This window comes from Apteryx rowi, unplaced genomic scaffold, assembly GCF_003343035.1.
Source record: "Apteryx rowi isolate R43461 unplaced genomic scaffold, aptRow1 scaffold_636, whole genome shotgun sequence".
In the NCBI taxonomy this organism is placed as follows: domain Eukaryota; kingdom Metazoa; phylum Chordata; class Aves; order Apterygiformes; family Apterygidae; genus Apteryx; species Apteryx rowi.
The window spans coordinates 396,616-408,552 of NW_020450912.1; the positions used below are offsets into that span (position 1 = coordinate 396,616).

The following is an 11,937-nucleotide window of genomic DNA, read 5'->3' on the forward strand; positions in this document are numbered from 1 at the left end:
TCTGTCTTTTTTGGGGGGGGAAAAAAAAGTGGGAGGTATATCCTTGCTTTAGAATATTTCTTGCAACCAAAGTTGTTAGCAGAAAACATTTATTTATATCTGAATCATGAGGATCAAGGCAGTCTGGTTTGCAGTGATTCCTCTGGTCCTTGGTTGTAGACATGAGCTTCAGTTGCCCAGACATCCAGTTTATTTCTTTCTGTGTTCCTCACCTCCCAGGCTATCAGTGCAACTGCCTCTCCCAGTTTACTGGAAGAAACTGTGAGTCAGAAATTACAGCCTGCTTCCCCAATCCCTGTCGAAATGGAGGGTCATGTGATCCCATCGGCAATGCTTTCATTTGCAACTGCAAAAATGGCCTGACGGGAGTAACGTAAGTAAGCTTTTCCAAGTGGGTGACTGAAGCTTTTTGGTTCAGTGATTGGGGGCGGGGGGGAGTGATAGGGCATTTTGTACCCAAATGCTACTATTTACATAGCAAAAAGGCAATCAAAATTGTTTAGTCACCTTAGGCTTGCCATAAAAGCTGAATTTATTGCATTCATTTTTTAAAATCCTGTCCTTGATCATATATGCAGTGTAGAAACAGAAAATTCCCTCACCTGTTCTTCAGCATGCTTTTTTCCAGCTTGTTTCTTTTTTGTCTATTTTATTTTGTTTTGGCTTTTTTTTGGTCATCTGTTCAACTTTCCAATTCTGTCTATTTAAGGTTCTTCTTCTTATTTTTTCACGCTTCTCTAATATTTGCTCATTTTATCTCCAGCCCTAAGTAATTTTACATATTCATTATTTCCACCTCCTTTCTCAAATTAGTACTCTAATTTTTTCCTATATTTAGTCTCACTGGTACTCTCTCCTTGAATCCTCCTAGTATTTTGTATTGAATCCCATGGGATGGTTCAAGAAAAGTGTGAGAATACTGAAATGTTCTATTACATTCTGTGAGCGGCATAAGAATCAAGAAGCCTTTTCCTATCAGATGCTTTGAACTCTTTTGACCATCTTGATGTTTCCATTTTATTGTCTTATAAAGCCATGGAATGCTTTTTTATCTGTAGAAAAATGTAAATGCCATAAAATAGTATGATATTAATACAGTCATTTGCCAAATACTGACAAGGTGTTAACTGTAATGGTGCCACTTTGACAACCTAAGTCATCACTTGCAAGCTAGGTTGTTTGCTAAGCATTCTTCAAGATCCATATTTTCCTTTTGTTCTTTTAAGGTGCGAGGATGATATCAACGAGTGTGAGAGAGAAGAATGTGAAAATGGTGGCTCCTGTGTCAACATATTTGGTTCATTTCTGTGTAACTGCACTCCAGGCTATGTGGGGCAATACTGTGGCCTTCGGCCTGTGGTGGTACCCAATATACAAGCTGGGCATTCATACGTCGGCAAGGAGGAGTTAATAGGAATAGCTGTGGTCCTGTTTGTCATATTTGTGCTGATTGTCCTCTTTATCATTTTTCGCAAGAAAGTGTTCAGGAAGAACTATTCACGCAACAATATCACCCTTGTACAGGATCCGGCTACTGCTGCCCTGCTCAACAAGAGTAATGGCATCCAATTCAAGAACATAAGAAACAGTGGAGACAGCAGAAACATTTACCAAGAGGTTGGGCCTCCACAGGTTCCTGTGAGGCCAATGGCTTATACCCCGTGCTTCCAGAGTGACTCACGGAATAACCTGGACAAGATAGTGGATGGGCTTGGGGTGGAGCACCAGGAGATGACAACGTTTCATCCTGAGTCCCCTCGAATACTGACAGCAAGGCGGGGTGTCGTGGTGTGTAGCGTAGCTCCAAACTTGCCCACCGTATCTCCGTGTCGCTCTGACTGTGACTCCATCAGGAAGAGCACGTGGGATGCCGGCACAGAAAGTAAGTAGCGCTGCATGCTGTTTTCACTCTTTTCTGCTGTAGGTAAGTGTCGCTTTCTGGATGCAACAGTTAGAGTAGCACAGGAGTAGCAGAATGAATCAGAAAACACTCTATGATAAATGCTCTGCAAGTATGATGGGGAACACTTAATGCACTAAGCTGAAGACTAATGCACTTTAAATTGTTACATTTCACAAAGAAGGGATTTGGTTAAGTTTTGAAAGGATATAATTAATAATAGGCATACGAGTGCTCTACTTATATGCATCTAAATATGACTAAATACATACTTGTCTTGCTTGTTCAGAGAGCAGGTATGAGTGCTTTGAGCATTAGTTCTTCAAGTGATACAATGCAAGCACCTTTCTTTTGGAAAAAAAAATGGGGATGAATTCTTGACTACAAACTGAGTTGGCATTGGGCAGTTGGTCTCCCGAGGAAGTTTCAAATGTTAAAAATTTCTGCAAGAAGCAATACTGTTTTGCAAGGGCTCAAATGCACTAATAAATACTTTGTATTTCCAGCGTCTCTGAAATTGAGCAGGAAATCATGCAGTACTTACCAGATCACCTTTTCAGTCCATTGCATTCCTGTCTTCATTCAGTATCAGAGTGATCACAAAACTTCTGATCCTCACAATTAATCCGTTTGTGCTCTGTTTCTCCAGCCTGGTAACATAGCACACCACCATTCCTGAACAAGCTGTTGGAGATGAGGCAAACTTGACATATTCTATCATATCATGAAATACCAGTTTGCAGGGACGGAGTTAAGACCCTACATCATCTATCCTTGAAAGTCAGGACATGTCATATGGATTGGGAAATATTTTTCTTTTTAGTAGTTTCTTCCTAATGCATTTAATCCCATTGTTATCCCACTTAAACTAAAAATGTCAGATAATACCTCATGATCCAGTAACTTTTATACTCCCCTTGTTTTAGACAATATGATCTGAGGAATAGAGAGAGGAAACTGGAACTACCTTATACCTGTGTCCTGGCATGTACATTTTCATCAAAGGCAACACATTGGCAAAGGGCTTTTAGTGGAAATCAGGAATAATTTTCATTTCTTCAAGCTGTATTCCACAGAAGTTGTGATAATGTTGTGGTAGACCTTTTTAACCATTTTACATAGCTTTATTGATTGAAAGAATAAGCATGGAAACCAGCTGTTCTGTTCTATATTCTGTTGGGTGTTTCTGCCACAGACGCTGCTAGTATCTGAAAGAATTTCTACACAGCATGAGGACATACCATAGAGACAGACCTCAGCTGTCAAGAAGTGGTAAGCAGTGCAGCTTCATTACTGCAGCACTCACTTCATCTAGCATATACCCTGCTTCTCAGCAGCAGCTAATCAACCATTATTATATGGAGGTGCCTCATGCTGGTTAGAAATATCTACAGATACCAGGTGTAGAGCTGCACTTATGTGAATAGCCTGTTTGCAGCACCTGAGTTTGGTCATTCATAATTAGCTTAGGTATCTCAGTGCTTACTACGGAGGATAGTTTTTTGTTCCTTATTATCACTCAGAGAATGTATGGCTGAATATACTTATTTTTGCGTGTTTAATCACATGAGGATTGTCAAGAATGAATGTCCTTGAAGAAAAGCAATATAAGTTAATCTATTCGTCAGCAGCAGAGCCATTAAAATCTGATCCAAGGACCACTGATGTGAATTAAAAGATGCCCAATAACTTCATTGAGCTTTGAATGAGCTTTTAATGAGACTCTCAAATTAGGAAATGAACAATAAAGATAAATGTGACTGTGATCTCGTGTATAAGATGTTTATACCACAGTTTTCAAGTCTTCATTTTCTTTGCTGCTGAGACTACATGGCATGAAAGAGGCAATACTGAATACAGATGTTTCTTCCTTGATTATGGTGGTGTGAGCCATTTGAAAGGCTATTTGGGCTTCAAATGCTTCAAAAGTCTAAGCATCTTCATCAGCTGCCTTCTTAACCAATAGGTTGTTTCCTCTGTCTGAAGGAATTAATTATATTCTGACAAAAATAATAGAAGGCTGCTTGGTGGCAACATTTAAATGGCTCCGTGGTATAAACAGACAAATGTGCATACCTATAGAGTACTGTTTTGCTTTGTTTTCACTGTCAATGAAGGTAAAGGGGTTGATGACGCTGAAGAAGTGACCTGTTTTGCAGGAAGTAATAAAGGCAGCAACTCTGAAGTACAGTCCCTCAGCTCCTTCCAGTCTGATTCGGGTGATGACAATGGTAAGAGATGCTTTTATCTTTATTATGCTGGGGACAAAGGGATTATACTCTTTTTCTAGTATTATTAAAAATATTTAGGAAATATCTAGAAAACCCTTTAAAGATACTGGAAGTCAGAAAGTCCTGCATTCAAACCCTCTGTTTGTGGCCATTTTTTAAAATTATATGACTGTAATTAGAATCTTGATGCTTGGAGCTGTTGTATCACTGCTAATCTTTACAGTGAATTAGAGGTGTGATACAGCAGGGCCCCTTCACCAACATGCAAGTTAACTAATAGGTAACAAGCTTAACTGTAGAATTTCTATCATTTTTCCTCTTAGAACAGGATCACTTTCATGTTTCGTCAGTCAATTCAATAGGAATTTCTGTGCAGTGTGCCAGGTCTCATTCATGGTCCCAGCAAAACTCTGCTAGTGCTCCACATGCAGCAATGAGCAATCTCTGGTGACTTGGCCTCTTCCTGGTAATCACAGCTGAACGAACAATAGAGCACCATTAAATCCTTGCTCGAAGAATATTAGTTGCCCGCAGTCATGTCCTGGATCATTATCTCAGTGGGTGACATGGGCAGAGCCATACACAGCCTGAAAGAGACCTACTAAGTCAGATGAAACATTTGTTCCTAAGGCCCATGTATGTTGAGCAGTGGGTCTGAGAAAAGGGAGGATGTTTCTGCCATGGAGGTATGATGGATGTCAGGAAGCCTCATTCAGATACACAGAAAAAGATTATCACAAAGAAATTGCACTTACAATCCTCAATACCAGTTAATGAACTGTCTGGAGACTCAGTTGCACAGTCATGTCATGCAGCTCTTCCTTAGGTACTCTTAAAGGTTGGAAAAAGCCCTTAAAGTGAAGTGCACTTGCAGTTTCTTTTGGTTCAGCTGTGGCCTTTTTCCATCATGAGTTTTTTTGTCAAGCTTCTCAGTGCTTTTCAGACACCTCTTCCCTGCAAAAAAAAAAAGTGATAGTGTTGTTGTTACTATAATAATTACTCAGGTATTTATTTATTGTACACATGGTTACTTTTTATATCTCCCAAATATTAATTAGGCTTTTCAAGTGTTGGATCCTGCCTCCATTTAAATCAGTGCCCTCTGAAGCTGGATTGGCCTTTCTGCGCCCATTCATATTTTGTGAAAGCTGCATTTAAAATATGGCCTTTAAAAATAAGAATTCTAGTTCAGGGTCTAAACAAATCAATGCTCACATATCTTCAGAGAGAATGAAGGGAATGACTTAAAACATCCAAGTCATTTTGCAGAGGTCAGTGCCAGACAGCATGCTCTGGTTTTCTTGCAGTGGGGGAAGAAGGGGGAGGGTTTGCAGTAGAAGAGCCTAAAATACAAATACAGACATAAGCAAGTATGTACACAGTAACGTACATGAATATAGGGGCTAGAGGATACCCCTCTTGGAGCCATAAATTCTTCCCCTTCCTGTCATTTTAATTCTCTGCACTTCCATCTAGCTAATGCTGTTATAGGAAACAACCCTGCAAAGGTTAAAAGGTTGTCAGTGAAACTGCAACAAATGCAATTCAGCATCCATTTTCTTCAGGGAGATAAGAAAGGATGCTCCTTCTCCAAGCTTCTTCTCCCAAAGTTGAGACAAATGTTGCCAAGTGCTTACTTGGCTAGACAGCGAGGACGTGCAGGCTTGCATCATGCTTCTGAACAAATTATTGTGCCGACACTGTGTTGTGAAACCAGTTAACCAGTTCTGACTGGGGAAACGTGTTTTGCACCAGAGAAGCAATGGGACCTGCTGAAGGTGTGAACAGCTCATGTAAACATGTCAACTTGGAATGGAGGGGCTGTGACAAAAGTGGATTTTTATGTTGCCATTTCACAGCAGGCGTTGGCTGGTAGTGCTTCAAAGTCTAAGTAACTGCTGTGTGATGGCACCAGTTTTCTGCCCCAGAGCAGTGCTGGTTTTGGATATTCTGCCCTGTGTCACCTCTTGTGTTGAGTTGCCTGGGAGTGGAAGTTTCCCTCCGATCAGGCCCTTCTGTGAGCACACTCAGCTTGGCACCCACTAGAGCCAACCCTTAGTTGCCCTGAGGATGTTGTGCTGGCCCTGATTTTTTGACCTTTTGTTTTTTACTCTCCCTTACCTGTAACTGTGAGATCCTTGGCAGAAGCACTGCTTTCCCTTCTCGCATTACCCTGTTTCCCATTTGGCTGACCTTCTTGTTAGCAGAGGGGCAGACCCTTGGTGGTGGTTTCTTTTTTGCCAGCTCTTCCCCACCCTCACTGAGGTCAGCAGGGAAGCCAGGAATAGGATGCTGCTGTGACCTTACCGTTGAGGTGGTGGGTCAAAGCTCCTCTTGTGGCTCTATTCCCAGCGGCACAGCAGCTAATTACATGGTGTCACTTATTTTTGCGTAATGCTTATTATGCATTAGCCAATACGAGTCTCCCTTGCTTATACAACTACCAGTGCCATAAGCATGCTCAGCATAGCACTAGAATATGGTTTCTTTGGCTTATCAAGACTCTTCTTGCCAACCATTCACAAGAACTGAGGAAATTGGATGAGATCCTTGGTGTCTTGCCCAAAATTTAACAGAGGCCTCAATATGTTCAGCATATATTTGAATGGTGCTATTACTGTTAACCCATTTCCTGTGGCCTCTAGGTCTATTGGCTTTGTGACGCCAAAAAGTATTTCTGGCTTGCATTTCCAGTCCCCACCTCAGCCTGCTCCAAAGCAGTCAGTTGTCTCAGAGTGATTAAAGACAGTGGAAGACAGCTAGGTTCAGTGTCTACTAAACATAATGAGAGCTTCCCCACTGCTTTGAATGGGATTTGTCTCAGGTTCTTGAGTGTCGGGGTGTCAGCTGGTCCAAACTCCAGATCACTGAGAAGACCACACGTTGTAGCCCTGTTTGGCTCTGTGTTAAATGATTGCATTGTCTACGTTAGCGATTTCAAGGGAAAAGTATATTTTGGTAAAACAGTTGCAGGGCACAGGGCACTTGTGAATATATTCTGTCAAACACAGATCAAATATTGAACCAAACCTACTTGTCTGTGTCCTTTTAATTATAGCAGTACTGCTTAATATCCCAGAGGCATTATACTGAACAGCACATACAGTAAATAAGTAAAACATTCCTGTTAGGAAGTAGATTAAGTTGAGGGCTTAGCACCGTTTGAGATTGTATGATGGTCTAAAAGATAATGATCCCTTGGAGCACATGGCACTGTCTCTGGAGACCTTTAAGCAAGAATGAATTAGAAATAAGTGTCAGGTAGACAAGATACTGCTTTGGTTAATTGAATCAGCTGGCCAGTCTGTTTGAATTTATGAGGTGATATACATCATCCCATATGCCTTTTTGGAAATGCCGCTTTGGAATTTATCACCATTCTGAAAATGTATGGGATTATCTGAAATGAAATGTCCTGCAACCCACTGCATAAATCATGAATTGGTTGGCAGCCTTTTTTTTTCAATGTCACTTCTGTCTGTTTGAGAGAATTTATTGTGGTAACGTATGATGTGTGTTTTAAATACTAACCTGACGCTGTCCTTCCCCTCCCTTTATTTTCTGCTTTCCCTCCCATGCAAGCTTCCATAGTGACTGTCATACAACTTGTCAACAATGTAGTTGACACTATAGAAAATGAAGGTATTTATTTTTTTTTTCTTTATTGTTATGCAACAATGCTTCCTGTTCTCATTGTGAAACATTCCAGCAGAACCTCACTAATCTACACTGACCAGCAAAACCATGGCGGGTGATTGAGATTTGCAAATCAGCATGTTCACCAGCAAACTCAAGAACGCAAGAGTGATGTATCTTTGGGTAATTTGAGGTGATAGAAAAGGTGTCAAGGCCTTCATCCTCTTCTGTTCAAGTCAATGTTTTTTGCTTGCTTATTTCCATTACCTTCAGAGAAAATAGGATTGAGTTCATAATGCAGCCAAATCATTGTGATTATCCTGTCTGCAGAGGCTGGGAAGCTGAAGAAAATGCAGGAAGGCTGTAAAGTATCCCAGGCAGCAGTAAAGCTGGATTATAAACTCCATGGGATCACGTGGAAAGGTGCAAAGTGATTTCAGGCAGGTAGTCAGTTTGCCCCAGGTAACGTAGTGTCAAATAGGAGATGTGCAGACATGACCCCCTGGATGTCACATAGTAAGGTAGCCTGGTTGCCCTTACCTTTGCCCACTGAGGTTGATCTATACACTGGATAGACCATCATGATTGGATCCAGGGACCCAGTACTCAGCTCTGCCACTGACTGCCTAGGTAACCTTAGGCAAATTGCGTTACAAGCAAACTGGTTTCCCTATCTGTAAAAGAGGAGTATTACTATTTTCCTCTTTTGTAAAGCATTTTTTAATCTACTGATGAAATGTGATGTATCAAAGCTAAATATTACTTTTATTTATTTATGCTCCATTTATTTTAACCTGGGGAAAAGGTCAATTCATCATAAACTCAAGTTATCCATGAGTCCAAAATTTCATCTGTCTTTAACAAAGTTAAGTCAGCTTTGAAAACTGCAGCTAACCCAGCCTGAATAAAGTTTAAAGATGATCAAGGAAGTTATTTCTGTGAAATAACTGATTTTTCTCTTGAGGTATTCTCACAGCAGTTTTGAAAAGCACTTTTAGTCTTAACTAATGATGACATTTGAATATTTGTCTGTACTATTTTTGCCAATTTCCTGAAATATAAGAATGGCCTGCTTTTGACTGTCCCATAGAAAGTTAGCCAAGGTTAACCCCACTCAAAAAATAATACAAAAATAAGAAAATAAAACACTGAAAAGAAAGCACAGACATTGTAAATGATCCTACCTTCCTACAGAAAAGCTTGAGCAAACACATTAGCTCCCCATCATGCCTTAAGGTCAGAAAAGGGCAGGCTGGCAGCAATTTCAAGAGGTTTTGCCCGCTCTAGAATTCTTTATGTGAGACCTGTTAATCTTACATGTTCTGCAGCAGAGCTGGCGAAAGCAGTGAATTTTGTTAGATGCACAGGAACTCACAGTGCATCACTGGTAGAAACGTTGCCCAGAAGCAGCAGGAGGAAGGGGCTCAAGCAGCAGGACGAGGGGCTCCTTCCCGTGGGAGCTGTGAGTTGTGCAAGTCAGCAGATTAGTGAGGTTCTATTGGATCGCGAAACGACGCAGCTCAGAGGCACCTGACACATCTTGGGTGCAGTGCCGTTGCACTGATTGAAAGACAGCAAAATCCGCTCAAAAGAAAGAAAAAGAAAGAAAGGAAGAGAAGAGAAAAGTGGTTAGGGCCGGTTCAGACAGTGCTGCCGAACCTGCAGTAAGCCCCAACCTTTCTCACCCCGGGCTAACACAGACCAGTTAGAAAGCTACTGTCTAGCTAACAAATAAATCACTATCACCCCATACACTATGTGGTGATAAGCAAGGGCAAGAGTGATATTCATAGATGGAGGCCTGGAGAATAGTCCTCTCTCCCCATTTATCTCATCCCTGGTTAAGTCCTGGAGATTAATGCTGGAGAGGGCTATTATCCAACCAGACCTCCCCCACAATACAGTCCGGAGACCTTGCCCAGTGACTTCTTGCATGAAGCCCAATAACCTGTGGCTGAAAAAGAGCATCTCATTTAGAAACCGCTACAGCTTATTCTCCCCTCTTGTTTCACACAAAACCTCTTTCCTTGCTCTCTCCCCTATGCCTGCGCCCTCTCCATGCTGGAATGCCTCGCTCCCCACCAGCTAGCATGGCGGTGCAGGAGGGGCGGTGGGTTTGGGGTTGTGGGCCATTGTAGCTGACGGCCCCATTAAATGGCTTTGTATTCTATTCTGTTCAGGTTCTTATACCGTGCCCATCACCAAGGTATCTGAGCCCAGGTGGGCCCAGATTTGTTTGAACCGGCCCTGAGAATGGTAGATTCTTATTTTTCTGTTTCAAAGAGAACAAGTGAGAGAGAAATGTACTTTGCAATTATAAACCTTACAGATGGCGGATAGCCCTTTCTCTATTAAGAATTCCAGCTCTAATGTAATTCCGTATCTGTGTAATGAGGGTAAATAATTAAGACATGATAGAGAAGGAATGTAATACACATGACATAATCATTTCTTTATGTATGTTTGTATTTGACTGGGCAAGCTTATCTTGTACATTAAAATAAAGAGCAATTAAAAATGCTACTAAAATGACACCGAGCCAGCTGTACCTTAGAAATATGCATGCAAAGAGTTTTGTGTTTTCACATGTAACAGTATGCTGGTAACCAGCTCCAAGTTACCAGTTTTTACTTTTCACTTTGTATCTGACAGTGTCTGTAATGGATCAAGGACAGAACTACAACAGAGGTGACTTTTCTTAGACACTTTCTGCCTATTGGCCTGCGCTGGGGCGGGGAGGGCACTGATTTGATCTTTTTCACTTTGATCTGCTTCACATGTCCTGTTTTGTTTGAGTTCTGTTGTGTTCAAATGCTGCATGAGTATGGCCAGCCACATTTTTTTTATTTCAGGATCCAGTTTTCAGTGTCTCAGTTGATCAGACTGTTTGCTTATACACTTTCTTTCCTGAAACAAAGTCATTGGAGGTGGAAGGGGAGATTCAGTGTGATATCATAAGCATGCTGACTTCATTCGTACATTTTTTTCAATTAACTGTGGAAAGCATTAATTCAAAGATTTTTATCATTCTGATTTCTTAGCCTCATAATTTCTAATACAAACTAGTAGCATCCTAAGATGTAAAATGCTTTAGAGTGGTCACGTTTTGTTTCTTTGCTTGTTTGCATTAGCATAATACAATTTTGTTCTTCTCTCCTACCCCTCTGGTCAGAGCATGGCTGACCTGTGTCAGTGGCCTGTGGCGCATGCTGTGATTTAAACGGGTTGTGAGGACTGAATTTGCTCTTTAGCGAGTGCATGCAAGGCAGTTTGTTTTCATGAGAGGCTCCATCCTAACAGAATGCCGTGGTTCTGTCTCCTGCTGCAGCATATCATTGGGATACCTCTGACTGGATGCCAAGCGCGCGTTTATCCGACATTGAGGAAGTGCCCAATTTTGAGACAGCAGATGGAGGCTCCGTTCATCATGGCAGTACCAGAGAGCTGGAAACAGATTACTACCTTGGTGGCTATGACATCGACAGCGACTATCCTCCCCCTCACGAAGAGGAGTTTTTAAGCCAGGACCAGTTACCACCTCCTCTTCCAGAGGATTATCCGGACCAATATGAAACCCTTCCGCCCTCACAGCCGGTCTCAATGGCAAGTACACTCAGCCCCGATTGCAGGCGACGGCCACACTTCCACCCTAGCCAATACCTTCCTCCTCATCAGTTCCCCAATGAGATGGACACTGCAGGGTCTCAGACTGGGAATGAGTTTAGTACTTTTGCTGTTGGCCCAAGCCAGAACACAGAAAACGTTGGTGCAGGTAAGATGCCCTTATCCTTGCACAACTCTCTAGATGCCTCCTCCTCTGACGTCTCAGCCAGCTGCGGCTTTGATGACTCCGAAGTAGCCATGAGTGACTATGAAAGTGTGGAGGAACTCAACCTAGAAAATGTTCACATTCCATTTGTGGAGACCCAGCATCAGACACAAGTGTAAAGGAAACTCTCTTCTTCTTCTTCCTCTTCTCTTTTTTTTTTTTTTGGTCATCTGGTCCAATTAATAGTATAAATATTGAGAAGAAATTTTGCTAAAGGTGTATCTATATATATTGGGCAAGGCAAAAATACACTATAACCCGTTGTTAACTTGTTCAGAAATGATACTGTATGTGCAGACACAAAGAGACCAATTGTGTTAAGTGTTACACATCACAAAACT

General features: G+C 41.5%; 1 protein-coding gene across 1 annotated transcript in view; it reads left to right on the forward strand.

Annotated features, from left to right (window-relative positions):
- FAT3 (FAT atypical cadherin 3) overlaps window positions 1-11,715 on the forward strand; it is a 354,360-nt gene extending 342,645 nt beyond the window's left edge. Inside the window, exons 23-26 of the mRNA XM_026084321.1 lie at window positions 220-373; window positions 1,227-1,882; window positions 4,018-4,131; window positions 11,096-11,715. Coding sequence (XP_025940106.1) covers window positions 220-373; window positions 1,227-1,882; window positions 4,018-4,131; window positions 11,096-11,715 — 1,544 coding nt within the window. The remainder of the gene's footprint in view (window positions 1-219; window positions 374-1,226; window positions 1,883-4,017; window positions 4,132-11,095) is intronic.
- Window positions 11,716-11,937: the final 222 nt, after the last annotated feature.